The 20,988-nt window shown below is 44.3% G+C and overlaps 1 protein-coding gene across 1 annotated transcript in view; it reads left to right on the top strand.

Annotated features, from left to right (window-relative positions):
• Window positions 1–17,910, top strand: part of LOC138510837 (histone-lysine N-methyltransferase PRDM9-like) — a 639,242-nt gene extending 621,332 nt beyond the window's left edge. The window contains exon 6 of the mRNA XM_069626517.1: window positions 13,558–17,910. Coding sequence (XP_069482618.1) covers window positions 13,558–14,525 — 968 coding nt within the window. The 3' untranslated portion in view covers window positions 14,526–17,910. The remainder of the gene's footprint in view (window positions 1–13,557) is intronic.
• The last annotated feature ends 3,078 nt before the right edge of the window (window positions 17,911–20,988 follow it).

The following is a 20,988-nucleotide window of genomic DNA, read 5'->3' as shown; positions in this document are numbered from 1 at the left end:
GTGTCCATGTTTGTCACGTACCCCTTTGCACGTCATTTGTCCTAGAGGGCCACAGTAAGGGACAATCATCAGAGCTGTATATACGTGCTTTTTGTTAGCGCACATTTTGGTGCACATTTTTTTCATGCGCAGGGACGCTACCGCCTGCCTTTGTGTGGCGGACGTGTTTAGGCCTGTGCACTTCTTCGCCCGTGCGCTGGTTTGCCCTATTCGATTCCATTAATACGTGTTGTAGGAGAGCGTGTGGGCGTTCCGCGCACTTGCCTCCTGTACTTCCCCCGTGATGCCCACATTTTCACGCGTTGTTCCCCATTCCGCATGTCACGCCCCGTGTTACACCTACTTTTGTTATGTGCGCCGCGCTATGTGCGCTTTCGCTGTGGCCGCAGCGCACGTCGTTAGATGACCTGTGCGCCGGTGTGCGCCATGCAGATTTTCAGCGCACATCTCAGATTTTACTCGCGCACGAACTTCCATGAATCGATGTGCGCGGGTTTTGCTGCGATTTTCGCACTTGCACTGCGATTCGCACGGTTTTGCACGCTTGCGCGGGAATTTTCAGCGCACATTAATTCCATGAATCGGCCTGAAAGAATGTATGGCTAGACTGGAGCCACCATTGTAAGCCAATCTGGTACGTAATAACACTAATCATGTTTGCTTTACCCTTGATGCATGGTACTATGTGCATCAGGGGTAAAGCAAATAAGAATGTCATGCCCCAATCAGCCCCAACCCCAAAATGTAGGGGTGGGGGCTTAGACACACACACGTACACAAACACTTTCACTTGCACATTATTCATATAGATCCTTGCATGCACGCATTCATATAAACAAACACCAGCATACATACCTACAGACATACAAACACTCCATACATGCATACAATCCATGCATGCATCCATACACATTACATTTTAAAAAACTGTTTACCTTACCTTCATGCACCCTCCATACCGCTTGCGCAGCCACAGGGAGGACCAGATGGCTCGCCCCTCCTCTCTGGCATGTAGACATGCTGCCTGACAAGAGAGGAGACCTCTCTTGTTAATCAGCATGTTTCCGCTGCGGGTCTCCGCAATGTGAACATGTTGACTGACAGAAGAGGTCTCTCCTCTTGTCAGGCAGCGTGTCTATGCTGCTTTCGTAAAAATGAGAGCCTGCTGGGCCAGTGTTCGGAGTTCCCGCCTGCTCCCATTATTAGCCACTATGTTGGTTGGGAAGCTGAAAGGGCTCAGCAACAAACATAAAAAAAAGAGTAGCGTGAAAAGCACCCCTTCTTTGAGGCAGGCAGCACAGTCCCCTGTCCTCATTGGTTAGGGCCATGAAGGACCAATGTGAGGTGGGGGAACTACACAATTGAATGGCTCGTAGGCCATAATGAGCAATCTACATTGTGTTTCTATGGAAATAATGTATTTATATTTAGTTTCTTAATAATTATTTTAATCACCGAGGATTCCCAGTCTGACGACGGGGAAAATACAAGCATGTGAATCTATGAAAGATACCAATGCTGGAGAAATACAGTTACAGGTAAGTAACTAATACTTTTGTATAGGAAAGAGTGGCCATTACTAATATTTTCCTAGCTACTGAAGGTCTTTAGAAACCCAGTAAAAGGGAGACGTGTACACTTGACAGGTGCAGATGATAATGGGTCAGTCATTGTTAACATTATAGTCACAAGCAGTGAAATCTTGTCAACCCTTTAATATTAAAATTCCTCGATGGCCTGGGCCAATTGGTTGCAGCCAAAGCAAAAGGTAGAGGAGAAAAGGGGCATCCCTGCCTAGAACTCCTTATAAACAGTAAGGGAATGGATAACCATTTAATCTGAGAAAGACTGATCCAATGAAACACTCTCCAAAGTCCAGTATAGACAGATTATTTCTCTACCATGAGAAAAAAGGAAAGCCGATGCGTTTTATGTTCAAGCCATATCTACCAGGTTAACTAAATTCCTGAAAACATTCCAATCCCAATATCCCATGATAAAACCAGACAGATCCTTTCCCATTGTAAAGGGTAGGAGATGCACAAGACTGTTTGCACAAATCTTTGCCCTTCTAAATAGAAGGAAATGATATGCAGTCAGTCTTCAAGTGGAAAACAGGAGCATGTCCCAGCCCTGCTTGGTTAGCAAATAGTATGGCCTCGCTCATGGTTGTTCTCACTTCTCCATTTGGGTACTAAACAGTTACATCATTGTGTACCATCGAAGCTGAGGAGTTTTTATAGAACTACAAAGTAAACAGTCAGGTCCCTGGCATTTAACGGTATAATTTGCTTTGACCATTTCTTTCCCAATTGGTTCTTCTAACACCACCTCATCTTCGTCAGAGATGGAGGGGGAGTTCTCATTGGCTAGGAATTCCTTTGCTGATCTATTTGGCATACTCTCCAAAGTATAGATCACAATAAAACTGGAAGACTTCAATTTTGCAGACACTTCAAGCCTAATCTCTTATGAACTTTTTGCAAGAGGGGTTTCCTGATTACTAGCTATACTGAGCACACGCTGTACTCTCCTGAGTCCTACAATCATGCTGACCAGTAACCTATTAAATTTGAGAAACACGGATCCCTACTTCGCCAGCCATATCCCCTCCCAATTGTTTTTCCTCTATTTTGGACATCCTATTGCCTAGTTTCTCTTTCCTATCACCTCCTCCCCAAACATCCCCTTCCTTTCCACAGACTAAGGTCTGGTGACACCCTGCCAGGGTCACAATATTCCACCTTTTGGACAAGACTATGGGCCTCATTACACGGATGGCGGTAAGGATTTTCCGGTACCGGTAAAATACCGGTACCGGTAAATCCTTACCGCCTTACTACGAGGTCCCTTTGCGGGTTGGGGGATTTAACGCCTGCTTTTTGCAGGCGTTAAAAACCAACCCGCAAAGGGACCCAGGGAGCTAATTACGGTACCGCAATTTGCGGTACCGTAATTAGCGCCTTCCCCATTCCCATTATGCCCTATGGGGCAAAAATGGGAATGGGGAAGGGCAATGGTGGAAGGGGGAATTACCGCCCCGCCAACCTTGGAATGGGGCGGTAATTCCCCTTTCCGCCAAGGCGGTGCCGGTATTTTACCGGCATGAACCATGGCGCTAATAGCGCCATGGTTCCCCGCCATCCGTGTAATGAGGCCCTATGTGTCGTAAGACCACTACGGTCGTGATGGGCGCCTTATAAATATTGTATAACATAACATGTAGAAATGCAATCTTGTTTTCGGAGGCACAGTCTTTTAAAAGGTTAGAAAGTAACAATGATCACATTAGAACTCTCATTTGGTGCATACTGTCAAACTATGTCAGCAAAACATATTTAGAGAGCGAGCTTTGATGAACCCAGCCCCTTTCCCAATTCCAAAACAGATGCAATGGCCTGCAAATGCAATTCTCCCAAGCACAGGCTCTATGTCCCAGGAAATGTGCCCCATCCGGGAATCGTTGTCCACATCCAGGAATCATACGAATGATTGATTCCTGCCATCAGCGGACCCCCCCCCCCCCATCCTCATGCAAATGATGGAGCTGGCAAGGTTGGCAAACCAGAATGGAGTAGGAACAATCAGCATAATGGCAACAACCTGAAGCAGCTGCTATTTAAATTTCAAAACAAACTGGGTATCCCTTTAGCACAGGTTCTAAAACGCCTGCCGATCACGGCTAACATTAAGATTAATAAAGCAGAGTACAGTACACCCAAAAGGGGTTGATAGGTTATGCACAAGAAAAACCTGAGGGTTTCAGTCATATCGTTCCCATGGGTCAATCTTCTAATATTACATCATCTCCATCCTGGGTTATTCCATTTTGATGGCCATGCCAAACAGAAAGTGCCATCTCTAGTGAATGGGACTGGTTTTCAGTCACCCTGCGAAATGCCAGTCTTTTCTGCAAGGTGATCTGGGCAGGGTCCTGGTCCTGAAGCAATATAGAACCCTGACTGCACGTCTTCACTAGTAGTTGGTCCTTAACTGCTTAAGTGAAGAACTAAAATACCACCATCGTTACAAAGACTGGGATCCAGCCCGATATGAACTCAAGAGGTTCAGAACTCGGGAATCCTACCTAATCAAATATCCCTCACATAAATTTAGACAAGATTTTATGAGATTCCATTTAAATTTGTGGTTAACTAAAGAGATACAATGCAGACGGCAGCTTTTGTCCCCTTATGAGAATGTTTGTAGGTTCTGTAACCTTGCCAAACATCTGGAAACCCTTAAACATATTGTTACATATTGTACTGCAGTACAAACACAAGGTTGCAAATATTTTGCACATTGTTTCAATCTGTCAAGAACTATTGAGAATGGGGAATTCTGGTTGCAAGTATTTGGTGCTAGACGAATGTCTGTAAAAAATAGCTACTATTGGCTTTTTACATGAATCGGAACTGAATTAGATACAAGGCTTAGGTTGGATGTATTTTTTTAGATGAGATAGTATTATAAAGTATTATATTAAGGTTGAAATTTTATATTTTCCGATTTATGTATGAATTTATTTTATGCTTTGTATGTATGATTGATATCTGGAATTTTAGATAGGTTTGTATCAATTATTAATTGTCTTCTATTTTAATTATGTAATTTTGTGTTAAATTGAAAGGTTATTCTTCAGCCAATCAATGAAAAAATAAAAAAACAATACCACAACACTTGTGGCTGCACATGTGCTCTTTATCATCTGGGTTCCCTGAGAAACTCAAATGTGATTCTGCCCTTGTGGACTTCATAGGGAATCTGTGCAAAAAGATGTAAGTTGACAGAAGCTAGATCGGACCAATCCACATTCTTGATCATACCCTTAACCCTCAGTTTATTCAGACTGTCAATTTTCAAAATTCCTGAGATTTTCGAGGCTGCCAGAATATGAGCGGTGGTAACCAGGTTGAATCTTTCTTTGGGAAGATACAAGTTGATAACTGATCGAAGGAGGATTGTGTGAAGTCCTGATGGTCTTTTTCTGCAACTCAAGAAACAAGAGTGGAGCCCAGACAACATTTCTCCCCAGGCACTTCATCTACTGCCCCCTTTCCCTTTGCAGACGTTTCTTTATTCTTGAATTGAGATTTGATGAGTTAGAATCGAAGGGAGGGGGAACAGATGGGAGAAGGGCTAAGGTTTGAAACTAAGCGCACCATAAAGAGAATCCAAAAGTCCAGCGTGTTTACTTCCATGCATCCTTCAACAGTGTGGCCCGGCCTCCTACCAGGGTAGAGGGGTATGCCTGGTCATAGGTTTGTCTGAGTGAGTGAGGAGTGGGGAGGGCAGGAGAGTCCGTTGCTGGTATTTGGCTTCTTGTGAAGCTAGGAAGAAGATGACAGAGTGCCACTTATTTTTTTGTCCTAGAAACAAGGCGAGAAGTCTTCCATTGCTAGTTAGACCATAGCTCTGTTTGTTCCATGAGATGTGATGGAAGGTTGCTTGTTGGCTGGCAGCTATGGCCAAGATTGACTAAACCGTTACTGGTTTTTTTTGTTGAGTTCTTCATCAATTGTCGAGGGAAAACAAATACCACCAAAGAGCGGGCCCAGACTTTATGAGCATCAGGGATTGGAATATTGCTCTAGATCCATGCCCCACCCCAACAGTTGAGGCCTAGACAGTCAGGCTGCAGTGTCAATATGGTGCACCTCAGACTCAAGCACGTCGTTTGCCACAGTTTTGGCCTCAGATGCCTGACAGAAAGGCATCCATTTTGTTGTCAGGAAGATCGGAGGAGAACTCTACAGAATAATGACAAAGGCAGAGATTACTTGCCACCAGGATAGCACCCGAGTAGTGCAGAAGGAGGGAACTGTTGCTGAAAACTTTCATTGAGCTTGTTTCTTTTCCAGATGCAGTATTGGATGATTCTGCTATGGGCCAGGCCGGCTGCCCCAACAGCTGATTGGGCTGGAGCGTGAGGGTCCAAACAATGTTTCATCTGTTGGTAGTCTTAAGTTTGCATTTTGTTTACTATTTATAGACGCTATGTTCTGAGGAGATTGTGAAATGTTCTGGGTCTCTAATAAGAGGTCTAGTTGAAGAGAAATTCAAAACCGGTCTTCAATGTTGCTGAAACAATTTTCAGAGTGGGGGTGCTGTTTTAAAGAATGATCCAATTGTTAAATATTACATTCTCATGTTCACAATTTCCCCACAGGGCCTCAGGGGCAAGTCCTTTGCGTCTACAAAAATGGTCTTTCGCTTCAGAAACCCTTTTTTCACAGATGGGATTCTGTGACGGGAAAATGTTTGTGTAATGTAAGAAATGTTGTCCAATTGAAGCATTGCGCCAGAGCAATGCCAATATATATATAGCATCATGAGAAATAATGGGCATCGGGAGTATTGTATTATGTCCAACAATAAAATCACTTTAAGATACTGTGCCAATAAAAACACTGCTATTAGAAATACTATCCACTCAATAGAAATATTTCTGCAAGGTGTACTGTACAATGTGATAACGCCTGTCAAAATAATACTCTATGGGACCATGTTCCTCATAACAGTAGACACAGGACGTGGCCACAAAATAGGTTTTCATTCAGTATGTCCCCAGAGAATTGCGCAGCAGATAAAGGTAATTGTGATTATCTGTTGAGATAGTTTTATTGAACTACTTCCAACGTAAATCAAAAGGGGTCACTTCTTACCTTAGGGCAGCTAGAATATTACCAATCTTTAGCATACTCATTGGGATGCTTAATTAAGAATCTCTTGAAAAGCTGCTGGTTTACTTTTCCAGGCATGGTCAATTAAAACGATCAGCCACGCAAGTTAAATCACTGTTCATGGAACGTGCTATTCTTTATTTGTTTAATAGAATGGCTTCAGTCTTGGCGTCCCGCTGAGGGGTTCATACTAGAATCTCTCTGAAGCCAAGAAGGAATGGCCATTCCCTGCCCAGGGCGGAGAATAACCCCACTCCAGTAAAACAAAAGAATCAGGGTCCCTCTCCTGGCAGAGACGACTTTGTGGATGCGTCTCCTGTTCTATCTCTAAGATGTAAGAGTCAGGAGCTGCAGCAGGTAAACATAAATAACACATTAATATAATGATATGCTCTAACCTCCAACATGTCAACACGCCCAATTTAGGCAGGAGACTCCCGATTTTTTAATGAAAAATATTGCTATTTTGTACTTACTCCCGCCTAAAATAATTAAATCCCTGATGTAATCCTATGGGAAATTCATGTCTCCCGCTTTCTGTCCCAAAATCTCACTCGCAGGTGCTCCAGAATGTTAACATGTATGTAACCTACCAAGTAGGAGGTGAGTCATTGGAGGGTTTCTTGTGGGCCTAACACTTGGTAATACCTAAAGACAATTAACTTGGATCTAAAAAATTACAAAAATCGAGGACTAAATTGTCACTCTTGATGAAGTTCTCTTTGGGGCAATGTAGTGACTGCCACCGTGCAGCCATTCACACGTTCACACACTACATACTGCCATTAAAAGCCAACAGGGAGTTAATGGAGGAAAGAGTGCAGATGAAGTCTTACCTCGTTGTGAGGCTGCGGTGGAATGAAACAGCAAGATCTGAACTGCATTTGGAATGGTAGAGTGGTCTCTAGCCATCTGTGGGTGGAGAACAGATAAGAGCATAGTCACATCTTCTGTTACTGGTGTGAGTGTTAAATGAGCCCGAGAATGAGACAGCAATAAAATGTGATGGGTTAAAAAGAGTAAAGTAGGAAAATGTATATAGTGATAATAAAGCACACAGGTCCACATCATGGGGAGAGAGAAGGAAAATGTTAGACCAAATTGTTGAAATAGGAAGAGTGACCATAGCCTGTGTGGAGAGAAAGGGGTGAAACGATGCACAGTGGCAATATACAGGGGCTGCCCTTTTTGGTGTAAGCAACGAAGGATTGATAAGGTGGATAGTACAAACAAAGTAAGAGGTGTGGGCTAGGGTTAGGGTTCAAAGCAAACTTGAGAGGGAAAAATAAGAGTGGCAAAGGATGAAAAGTGTAGGCTAGGGAACAGATTGGATGGATGGAACAACTAATAGTGGACAAAAAGGTAGGTGCCTCCAAATTGGCCCACAGAGAACTTAATCCTGACAAAGTGCCAATTCGGCCCTAGATCTTTGTATGTAGGAGTTTAGCATTGCACATTTGTGTGTTCTATGAAAGGGAGTGAGCACCAAAGTGTAAAAAGAGGGCAAACGTGGCCAGCCTCTCTGGTGATAAATCTGTGAGTTGGGGTGGTGCGGGTTGACGTCCTTCTACCTCTCCTTTTACCCAGTTGTACCAAACTACTAAAAGCTCAAAGCAGAGCTATTGCTGATGGAAGTAACTAACGGGTGGGACCATGAGACTGTCTTTGGCACCACTTACTTACTTTAACTGTCACAATCTATCAAAAGACAATCTACCCATGTCTTAGAATGAGCCATCATCCACCCCAGCCTCTACTATCTTCATGCCCTCATACCGCCAGCTAGCTAGCCCCCCTCCCTAGGTCCCACCTTTTGCCTTTTTGCCCCTATTAATACTCCCATCCAATCGGTTTCAATGTATTTACTTAGTTGTCCAACACTGTAAACAAACTTCTGTAACAAACTTCTGTAGTGGCTCTTGTCTTAATCTTGGTTAGTAGCTAGATGACGTGGCTAGCTTACTGTGTCCTGGGTTAGTTCCCAGGTGACTGATCTTGCTTTCTTCTTGTTCAGGGCCCTGTCCTTTTCCCTCTGTGTGCTCCTTGAGCCATTTCCCTTTTACCAGGACATTTGCCCTCACTTTTTAACCCTTTCTTTGAGGCTCTCTTCCTCCTCCAGCAACGCCTCACTCTTTCCTGCCTCCAACTTTTATGTTCCTCTGGACACCCTGCTCATTTCTTGCAGCAACTCATTTTCATTCATGCTTTCTGGTCCCCAAACTCTGTTGGACCCTTCTTGGGTTTAGGTTCCCTGCAGAAACCAAAAAAACATGGTGTGCTTCTCTTTTCCCTGGCCCTTTTATCCTTAGCCTGTGCAGACTATATTCACACTCACAAATACCAGACTACCACACTGACTGGTACTTCTGCTCAGGCTACCAAGTCTTTCAGGCTGCTGCGCCTTTACATTGCCTCTTCCAACACTTTCTTCCGTACAATAGAGGACTTCATATGCAGACCCTCTTTACCTCCGGATCACTTCTCACCACCCCCTTGAGGTCTTCCTTCCAGTCATCTCCGCTCATTTGACCTCTCTCGATTGCCTCTAAAAGGCATCTTCCATCCTCTGTGGGTTTGCCTTCTTTTAACTGGTCTTGGTCCTTCTCTTCCACTTCCTGGCATCTGCCCTCCCACCCCCGCCCCGTCAATTGTGGATAACCAATGTACGTGTTTGTCTTTCTGCTGCTTATGGATCAACTACAACTTCCTAGGATTTTCTCGTCTTCCACCTCCTTGTAGTCAGCTCTGATCGCCAGTTTACTTGTCCTTCTCTCACCTTCATGCCATGTTCAGCTTCTTTCTTCTGCTCTTGCCACAGTCCGTCTTCTAACTCCCACCACGTGGCCTTGCTTTCTCTTTTGTATTATACTCTAATGAGCTTAATGCGGCATACAATGGTGAAAGTGTCTGTACCTGGGAGTTTGAGGGAATGCGGCCTTCTGATTGGCTAGACCTTGTGGCAACTAAAAAGTCATCTGATATGCTCTCTTGATCTGTGAGGTGGGGCGTAGCTTCCTGGGGTAGAGGTTTGAAATAGTGCTCAACCATTGTTTTATCCGGCCTGTTCTTTTGGACCCCATTTGTATAGAACATGGTTTCTCCAGGCCTTTCTTTCAACAGGAGAGTCTCCACAGAATCTCAAACCTTTTCACCAGGATTTCAGGTTGGTCGTACCTAGTGACATCCTGCATTCTAGCAGTACCATTGATCATGCTCGATATGCACCAGCAGTGACCCTCTATTCCGGACTGGCTGCATATCGGAGCCGGTGGAATTATAGTCCGAATATTTTGCTGGATCCCCCAATCCTTAAGAGGCTGCCTTTTAAATGTATGGATGATTCATTCTCTAGTTATGTGGGAGCCCCGTGCTGCATGTGTGTGGGGAGGCAGAGGAGAGAGAGGGGAAGGAAGGACGCCCAGGAACATACCAATTGGTATTGGTTTGAGCTGAAGACCATCTTCCTTGCCCATCAAGCATTCTTGCCGGTAGTTCAGTGGTCCAGGATCCTGATCCTCACGAACAACGTAGAAGCCATGTACTATGTGAAGAAACAGGAGGGCACCATTTCCCTTCAGGCATCACATCTGGTGGTATTACATGAGGAAGTAGACACCTTCAGCAGGCTGGCCTGCGCTAATCACGACTGGGAAGTACAGACAGAGGTAGTCAAATAGGTCTTCAACCAGTGTGGGAATGCAGGATGTGGACCTGTTTGCCACAGAGTCCAACTGTAAATATCGGAAGTATGCCTCTTAGAAGCCAAGCGGAAGGAAGCTCTGGGAAATGCTCTATCCATTCCCCAGAACATCACTGCAGCGTATGAGTTGCCTCCAATACCTTTGATCCCCGAGGTTCTCTAGATGGACAGAAGTCTGGGCATGTGTATCACTCCTGATATCACTCTTCTGGCCAATGGGGCATTTATTCTCGACTCACAGCTTATGGATGATCGCTCCATCTCCCCCAATCAAGTGACTCTTCTTCAGAAAGGAAAAGTGCTTATTCCCTCCCATCATTCTATCCTCTACGGTTTGGCTCCTGAAACACTAACCGATGATGGCAGCAGCTAGAAAGGACTCGAAACGCAGTACAAAGGGAAGGGTCTACGATTTTGCCACTGGATGTTATTCCGATACAGAAATCCCTTGTAATCTTCAGTGAATGATCTTTCCTTAATTTCCAGTTTAGCATCGTTGAGTACTCAAGTTTCTTCCCACAGGAGCTACCTGGAAGTGTTAGGAGTCGAGCACCAATGCCTGATTCATGTCTTTCAAATCCTGTGATAGAGGCATTTGTCAGATCTTTACCATCTTTTTCCTCTGAAAAGAAGCGCCCTTCCACCGTGGAATCTTAATGAGGTCCTGGCACGCATGCCATTTGACCCAATTGCTTCAGCAGATCTAAGTCTGGTCTCAAAGGATGACTGTTTTTGTGATGGCCAGCACCTCAGCAAGTAGAATGGGTGAGTTGCAGCCTCTCTGGCTCAAGGACAAGGTAATTCTGCTAAACCATTCTTCATGTCTTCTGAAGGTGGTAACAGATTTCCATATCAATCAGAAAATAATTGTGCCTGTGCTTTTTCCAGAACTGTAGTCAGAAGTGGACAGGGCCCACCGGAGTGTGGAGTCTGTAGTCTTAGGCCTAGTTCACAGAGCAATTCAGATAGGCTTTTTGTAATGTTTGGGGGCACACCCAGGGGGGCAAGCAGCCAAAGCAATTATCGCTACGCGGAGAGTCTCCTGCATTGAGCAGTGCTATGAATTGCAGACAAAAGATCCCCCAACGAGCTGCACACCCTCTTAACGAGATCCAAAGCCCTGTCCAATGGAAGGAATCTGTAAATTAGCTATGTGGGCTACTTCCTCTGGATCCTACAAATTATATGCACCTAGTTAAGTTCTTAGGAACATTTTCCTTCCATTTAGGCTCCCGCCAGATACTACCATAATGGAGGAGGAAAGGGGACAAGAGCAAGGAGTGATGAAATGTTACTCAAAGTAGTGACTACTGTACTTCTCGTCCATAGTCCCTTCCCTGCCTGTCAGCTAGTCAACTCCCAAAAAGCAGCTGATACCACCAGTCATCTTGGCAAGGGAAGGGACTGAGAGAAGAGAAAGGAGTGTGGGTAGAGGCTAGGGGAGGGGCCACTCATGCAAATGCTGACCAGCCTCTACGTGAAAATGTAATAGGGAAAGCAAAGCATGAACTGCTGTGCAAAGGCTCAGATCCCATCCCCTGTAATAGGAAAAGCAAAGCATGACCTGCTGTGCAAAGGCTCAGATCCCATCCCCTTTCACCAGGAACTCCCCAGAAATATGGAAGGAAAGGGGACCATGGACTAAGACTACAATGTATTCCTGATGGTGAGTATCTTTTCCTAATTATACACTTACTACTGCTTCTAAGTACCTGCTAACCCTATCATTTTTAGTACACTCAACTATTGCTGCGATTCCTGTAGAATTGGCGGCTGGGGGTAGGGCAGAGAAGTTGAAAAAGACCCTGAGGTGAAATAACGGACACCAGTGCATATCAAATAGGTTTACACTACCCCTCCTGCCCGACATTTTGCAGCTGCATAACTTCTGAATGATGTCAGTTATCCATTTTCAATTTGGTTGAATGTGCTGTCAGTACGCACCGTGCAATTTTAGTCTTGGGCTAAACCATGAAGTGCAGTTATGCAGTTGTCTATTTTGCTAGGCTTCTGGACCGTTGGATAATGGGATAAAGGCAAATGATAATGCTAACCATAGAGAGGATAATCAGCGAACGACTAGCAGTTTGTTTTATGGTCTTATAATACATAGCCGCCTACGATATCCATATAATAACCTCAAAATCATTTTCTTATTAAAGGTTAGTTGTGACATCACAAATGCCCTGTAATAAGAAAAGGGCATACCAACTGCTCTGTAATCATTTATACCCTTCAGTTAAGATGTCACAATGCTTGCTGCTTGATCCAGCTGAGCTGATTCCAGCTGTCAGAGCAGCACCTAAAGTTGTGACAAGCTTTTCAATTTACTTGCTTATAAAATAGTTGTTTGTGACATTTTACAGCATTAATTCACAAGGAACTGTTTGGGGTAGAAGTTTTAATATGTGCACTGCTGGAGTTTAACATATATGAACAAGAATCTGTGTTATTGCTTATTTTAGAGCACAACATTAAAGCGTGTTTCCATGTGTTTATTTGAAACTGCTTAAACAATGCTTCTGCAATGCATTCGAGTTGCATATTAGCTTGTAAATATCCAGGTTCTACATTGATTGGATGAACCAGCAAATAGAAGATCTTACATTAGATTAAGCAAGAGGCCAGGTATTAAACTAGATGTTTGGTGGTCTAGTATAAGGAATAAACCTACCATACATAAAAGGGATATTGCAAGTCCCCCTGGTGGCTTGCAATATCCCTATAACGTACGCTAGGGGTTACTTTGTCCAATGTTTATCCATGAAGGTTTTCTTGTGGCAGGACGATAAACAAGGCTGAAAGTGCAGTGGTTTATAAAGTTTGCAAGAACCGGAAGATGGCATTGCTCTGCAGTTCCCATGTTAGCCACTATGCATTTTGTATAGGCGTTAAAAAAAACATATTTTCGATATTAGCAAGAATTAAAATCTGTCCTTCCTGGGTAGTACCCCATGGCCTCGCTGTTCCCCATCCATTAAAGGTGCCCCAATGGTCACTGTACAGCATCGTGCCAGCTTGTTAGATAAGTGGCGTGCCTAAAAGGCACATGTACATATAACATTTCTCGAATGAAGATTCTAGTGCATTGTGCAATGTTCTACATAGTGCGGAATGAATACAGGTGTATGCCCAATTAACGGTTACATTTCCTTTTTTCTTCTTTTTTTGCAGCGCAACATGGCACAGGAGTCTATCCCTGCTCGTCGTGCACGATGGCGTTTAGCAATCAGGAGTATCTCAGCAAACATGTTAAGCGGAAGCATCCTGAACGGTTAGTGGAGCCAGTACATACTCCCTGCATCAGAAAGGCGCCCGTATCGAGCCAAACATCGCCTACGTTCAGAGCGGATCACACTTTGAATATTGATGACCCAGCTGTGGTGCAAGACCCGCACCTGCGCGCAGGAGAGCAACAGTGCACGGGTGGGGAACCGTTTCGCCATTTAAATGGACTAACCCAAGATGCAGACATTAATACTCAAGGCGAACCAGGCATACGTAAGGAGGGTGACAAAATGTCTGATATGTCTGAAAAATCACAACGCACAAACATTGGAGAGAAATTGCAAAGTAAGGAAATTGGGGAGCGTATCAATAACTCGGGGGATATGAACAAGCACCAGCGAAAAAACAATGGGAAGAACCCTCACACTTGCACTCGCTGTGCAAAAAGTTTCAGCAGCTTACGTGGTCTGCGAACACACCAGCGAACACACACAGGAGAGAAGCCGTACACTTGCAAGCAGTGTGGCAAATGCTTCACTACCTCGGGGAATATGATCACGCACCAGCGAACACACACAGGAGAGAAGCCGTACACTTGCAAGCAGTGTGGCAAATGCTTCACTAACTCGGGGAATATGATCACGCACCAGCGAACACACACAGGAGAGAAGCCGTACACTTGCAAGCAGTGTGGCAAATGCTTCACCGACTCGGGGAATATGATCAAGCACCAGCGAACACACACAGGAGAGAAGCCGTACACTTGCAAGCAGTGTGGCAAATGCTTCAGTCGGGTAAATAGTCTGATCGGGCACCAGCGAACACACACAGGAGAGAAGCCGTACACTTGCAAGCAGTGTGGCAAATGCTTCAGTCGTGTAGATAGTCTTAGCAGGCACCAGGGAACACACTAACGAAATGTTATGGACGGAAATACGTCTTTGCAACTCAGGAAATGTGAACTACTAGCGGAGGCAAGTAGGGGGCAGGTGCAAATATGCAGAGAATGTCAGAAAACCGGTTGCTCAATGATTTGTAATGGCTCCACAACAAAACAATGTGGGAAACGTAGAAACATATTTCCAGTTCAAGGCACACAGCCACGCACAAGTGACCACAGATAAACAACTGCATATATGTAAAAAAAATGCCCGCAGATAATTTGCAATTCAGGAGGTCTGTGCTCCAGCAAACATGAATAGGAGACAAGGCATTTATGCAGGCAACTACACCTACTGTTTCATATATATGGGACAAGATCAGTGTTAAAAAGTTGGCGAACACCAGCGAAAAAATACACGTAACGTGGAAGACATTTTTTGTTAAACGGGAACCATTTTAAACTGCACCAGCAACCACAGGATCGGAATGTATGCATTTATTTAAAATGGAAAAGCCTAGTCCTGTGTGTGTGTGTGTGTAAGAGCTTAAGAAACCTAACTAAAGAGCACGAAAAACGTTCCAGGGCCACCAGCTAACACAAACCTGTATACCGAGTCTTTTTTAAAAGGCAAAAGCACAAGAGGGTTGATAAAACACTTTATAAAGATTAGTGATGGTCGGGAAGGTTATAATTAGAAGCTGCATGACGAAAGGGCCTCCTCAAAAGGGAGATCGGTCATTCAGCAGTAGTATAAATGCTTTATCTGGTAAAATAAGATATCACGAGTGAGTGTCTACACAATTCCTAATTTCGGATAGAAGGATATTATTGTCCTAATTCAGAGGGTCAGAAATGAATCAACACCATCATTACTGCTAAGAGCAGAGAGGTCCTGCACCTACCGATAGGTTACCCCGTATATAAAACAACCGATTCTACAATTTTAAAAGCATTTAAAAACAACGTTACACATAGCAAATAAATCCTAACTATGAAAGGCTGTTCTTAATTAGTCTTTAGTCTCGGGGTTCATATTTCGCAAAGCAGAAAAGATACACAAAGCATGAAATAAACCAATCTGGTGTACTGATAAAGTGTGTATTGCTCACATACCTTCCAATATTTACAGGGGAAACAGTTGCTATTCATAACAAACATGGTAAAATGAGCACTCGGGTTACACCAATTCTTCAGTAAGGAATCTTTTCCAGATTCAGACTTAAAATAATCCCGAGCTCCCCTCCCCCGGATTATTATAAATCAGAAAAATACAGGGCACTTTAAATGCTAGAGGTCAGAGCCACTCCCTAATACTTGTCTCTGGACTGGTCTCCTTCCCACTGTACTAGAGCAGATCATTGGCCAATGGATTGCTTTCATCTTGTGTAAATTTCCCACTTTTCTTTGACTTCTTCCGTAAACTATATTGGCAGTTTGAGGCCATGATGCCACCAGTCACCGCTGTGCTTCCAGTGGGATGAGAAGACTGCAAGCGCCACATGCATTTTCTTCCTTCCATTTGGAAGTAATCCTGCAGCACGTGTCGTAAAACTAAACCATTGCAAGCGTCATCCGGAACTGCTAGCCTGAGGTCTTCGCAAAACACCAATAAGGCATTCATTATTTTTTTCAGAAAGGTCGCCCAGGTACTCTGCCACTGCAAGAACCTTTAAAGCAACGTTTGGACCAATCCGGTTTGCAGCCATGTGTCAAGGAACAAACCTCTCCTGGGTTTAATTGCTTCATGTGAAATTGGTACAATCAATTCGTGTTTCCTGTTCACGGACTTCACGCTACTACCCCTTAAGAGATCACTCAGCTCCAATTGAAACCAGTCGCCGCCCGCATGGCATAGATTTATGCTGCCCCAAGAGCGTATTTTAGGCGCCAAGGTTTTTTTTGAAGACGCCTCACCAAAGAATCACCACATTAAAAAAAAAAGACAAGGATGGGCAAACGCACCCTGGTCAAGGAGTAAAATGCTACCATCTATTAAGAAGAGGAATGGTTTTAGGATTCACTAATTTGGCTTTCTAGGAGGAGCCACCCTCGTAGCAGCTGAATTAGGGAGTACTTGCCTGTTCTACCGCAAAATAAAATGCTCTTTACTGATGAGCACCAGACATGTTTTCCCAAAATATTCCTTTTTGGCTTGTTTAGTCAGTCAGGTGTTGAGATAAGTGTAAATTCCAAAATACTCAAATAGGTGTGGTAAAAAAAGTGACACGTGTTTGCCACTTTCGGCACTTCGTGAATGCTAAAATAAAAAAAAGAGAGAGCTGGTACCTACACTGATGCATGTAGCTAAATAAAGCCATTCATATTTGGGGGTCTGAGTGGTAGGTGCAATACTTGATGCGTTTCTCGGCGGCATGATCCAACGGTGCACATTTACACCCAATTACTATCCGTCTTAACTCGTGTGTGTAGCAAGAAGCGCACACATCTTACAGGGCGACACCTAAAGTAACTTCAACAATTCTGTCACCATTTGTAATATTCGCTTTTGTGCGACTACTGGTCCCACTTTATGGCATTCTGTGCTAAGTGAAGTTGCATCTTCACTGAAATGGTGCCATGCAACCCATTTATAGCACGGTTTGAATCATTCATACAATGTTTATCCCACTATTTTCTCACTGACAGAATTGAACAAGGAAGGTTCATTTCGCGCCAACCTTGTACGCAGGGGAAAAAACGACACCCATTTAACAAAAGAGCACTTTCAAACTATCGTGACGTAACAATCATACGTGGGATGAAATGTATTGCCCGGACTTTGTCGGTAAATTCTTAGCGCTGCACAATAGCCGGGCTGAGAGGTTCACATTTGTTTAATTGGCATGCAAATTAGAAAGAAATAATTAGAGTGTATTAGTGAGATGTTTTAGAAAAAGAAATAGAAAATTAAATGTAAATAGTTCCGCAAGATTGAAAACTCCGCCAGCAAGAGTGCGTGCAGGTTCGATGCAATTATGTACTATAAAGTTGTCTCTGGAGCTGCCTGACCAGAGGGGGTGGGAAAGGAGACCTTAGGGTTCGGTGGCGCGAGCACCATGATGAACTAGGGCCCAAGAATGGTGTGGGCAGGATCCCCGAACCCTCCTCTCTTGCAAAAAAACAGAAACACCGGGGCCAGGGGTTAGGGTTCGTCGCGAGTAACACCCAAAGTCTCCTGGTAAACAGGATTGAGGTACCGGGAATGCGTACCATTTACATCAAGCCCCATGGTCATAAAATATTGGTCACTTTAGGCAAATGAGGTTTAATTTACAACTGGTTGCAGTGCCCTTTACTGACATTTAAACACTGAATGGTTATCCAGGGAGCCGCTGCCAGAGTGGCGAGTAGCAGAGAGCCTCGGGGCTGATTCATGGAATTTTTTGCACGGTTCAAAGTGACTTTGCACTGCTGAAAAGTGACTTTGTAATGCCGACACAAACCCTGATTTATGGTACTGTGCAAAGTGTATTTTTGCAGCAAAGTCAGTATGAACTGCAAAAATGCCTGTGTACTGACTTTGCACTGCAAAAATACACTTTGCACAGTTCCATGAATCAGGGTTTGTGTCAGCATTGCAAAGTCACTTTGAACCGTGCAAAAAATTCCATGAATCGGACCCTCTGTGCTTCCATGAGACGTGAGAGAATTCCAGCATGGTTGGCGAGCTGTTTGAATCCATGGTCCTAAGAACACAAGAAATCTACATTCTAACTTGCATTGGAACACCTGCATTGCAATGCATATTTGAAACCAACCAATCCGCAATTCACAAACCCTCACTGGGGTCCTCGGCCAAAGGGAGGAAAAGGGGATATAGATCAGTGGGCCCCAAAAGGAGAAAAGAAAAGAAGAGTTTGGCATGATTGGAGAAAAAAACAACTCTGGTGGAGTAGTTAGCTGGAGGTGAAAACATTAGTAGGGGAGCAAGGTGACGTAGAAAGACATGAGGAGCTGGAGGTGAAAGGGTAGCATGGGCATGCGACTCAGATCTGAGAAGATTGCGACAGAAAGAGTGAAAAGGTTGAAGGACGAGAAGCCAAGTAGTTAGAGGAGAAAGACAGATGAAAAGAAATAGGTGACGGAGCAAGGGGGAACTCAGAAAAGATGCCAGGAAGTTAGAGGCAGAATAGAGAGACATGCATTTCCAGTCTCGAGAACATGTGAAATGTGCACATAGCACAAAGGAGGTAAACTAGGAGCCCCTAAATTGAGATAGTGACTGGGTTGGGGGTCTCTGTGGTATATACGTAGGCCGTTTGGGGGTGAGCATGAGCACCACGAAGGGGAGAGTAGTTGGGAATGGAGGATGTCCCTTATGCAGGGATGGGTCCAAGAGCTTCAATGACAGCCTGAAAATCTTCGGACCCTATCTCACCTTGGAGAAGTGCTGGGCCACTTGGACTGACTTGTCTGTTCTTGAGACGGAGTTGAGATGCACTTTGCACTAACCAGAGAATTGCAATGATAACTTTATCACAGGAGGAATCCAGGACAAGGGACCACGGACCGAGTGTCACTAGGGAGACAAGACATTTTTTGATTTTTGAAAGATTTGAACCCAAGAACTATTCAGACATTTGAGTTCGAACTGGCCCAGATTTGTGTCAAGTCCCTAATAAAACATGCTTTCTTTTTAATATGTGTGCCCTTAGTCTTTGTGAAGAACGTTCAACCTCGTACAGTATGTTTACATTAGGTTGTCACATGGTATTGAAGTTCATGACATAAATGGCTGCAATCCTTAAACTGTTAGTTCAACATGCAGCAGAATGTCAGGGCAATCGTCACTTTAGGAGTACCCCTTCATACATTAGGCGGTAATACCTTAACTTGGTTAGAATTCGAAATGTATAGGTAGCACTTTCATATTTGTGCATAGCCTAACAATCGCTATGACACAAATATGAAGTCACAGCGGCATCAGTCAAATAGAATATGTATTGATAGGCGGTAAGGATTGGGGTTTGATTACGTCATTAGAGGTATTAGAATGTAATAAGAGTGACCACAGACCCATCATGTGTAGCATTTCCTCAGCCTTAAGAAATCAAGCTGGGGTTGCCCCAGATTTTAAATCAAATGTAATCAGTATTAGTGGGCAATCGAGTGGGCAGAGTTGATCAGAAAGGAACGGCTACCAGACATACATGCAAGCATTATTGGGCATATTGACATTATTTATGACTTGAACAGGCAAAAGCAGGATGTGCTGTGTCGCTATGACGGATTGGTTGCAGTGCTCCATTCTGCATTTACCAAACCAGGTGCTAAAAGGAAGAAATCTGCCCAGGAAGCGCATGGTTGGTATGATGCTGACTGTCGTTCCTGCAGAAAGGAGATCCTGGTTGGTCTGGGGGAGAGACCATTTGTTGATGTGTTGAATTTGAGGGCCATAAGAATAAAATATGAATCTATGGTTGCGTCTAAGAAGGGATCATTCCACCAGGCAATCTGGGATGCCTACGACTTGACCTACTTGTCAAGAAATACACACGTTTAAATCATTGCAACTTGTATGCAGTCTTTACTGACTTCAGGACAGCATTTGACTCCGTCCCCCATAACAACCTATGGCTGGTTCTGCAAGCCTATAACATCCCCCCAGGTTTACTGACAATCATTCAGTCCTTGTATTCCAACAACAGTGCTTCTGTTAGATGGGGGATGAGTGGAGAAAACACTTAGAAGTTTAGGGTCCAACGTGGGGTTAGGCAGGGCTGTGTGCTAGCCCCCTCCTCTTTTGTACCTATAGAAACAGCCTGATTGAGGTGTTGGTGGCTAGTGGCATGGACACTACCAGGATTGGTAACCTCCGTTTTCCAGCTCTTTTCTTTGCCGATGACGCAGTGTTACTGTCAACCTCCCAATGGGAATAAGTCACACTGTGTCAGTATTTGTCAAGAGCTCTGAAAATCTTCGCCTACAAATCAACAACAGTAAGACAAGTGGGCTCATTACAAGCATGCCGGTCTGGAAACAATGGTGCCGGTAAGCTTACCAGTGCCGTTGTTTCTGTACCGGCATACTACAGGTCTGCCTGCCGGAGCCACCATGCACAGCAGATCGGACCCTGCCGGCCACAGCGGCCACGGTAGGCAGACATCGCGGAAGCACCGGCAACGTTAGTAACGGTGCCTGTGCTTCCGTGGTCCCCACTGCCATAGGGGAATGGGGATTTATAATTTACTGGCACCTGAATTTCCAGGCCATCGGAGTTCTAATCCCTCTGTGGCACCGGCAAGTCAGGCGCCGGTAAATATTTACGGGTCCAGCAACAACCTGCCGGTATCACCGGCACCCTTACCGCCAGACCCGTAATGAGGCCCAGGATCTCTTGTCTTTAGAAGCAAAACAGCTAGGCATGTGAACGTGCGCATAGAAATCAAAGAGTTTGTGCTGGAGCAGGGAACCATGTATAACTCATTGGACTTGTGTTTTACTGAAAATGTCATGTGGCATGACTAAGTCTCAAAAGCCACTACGACTCTAAG

Source organism: Ambystoma mexicanum, chromosome 6p (genome assembly GCF_040938575.1).
Source record: "Ambystoma mexicanum isolate Mex_15411 chromosome 6p, UKY_AmexF1_1, whole genome shotgun sequence".
Taxonomy (NCBI): Eukaryota; Metazoa; Chordata; class Amphibia; order Caudata; family Ambystomatidae; genus Ambystoma; species Ambystoma mexicanum.
The sequence above is the reverse complement of the archived record's forward strand: the minus strand, read 5'-3'. Positions and strand labels throughout refer to the sequence as shown.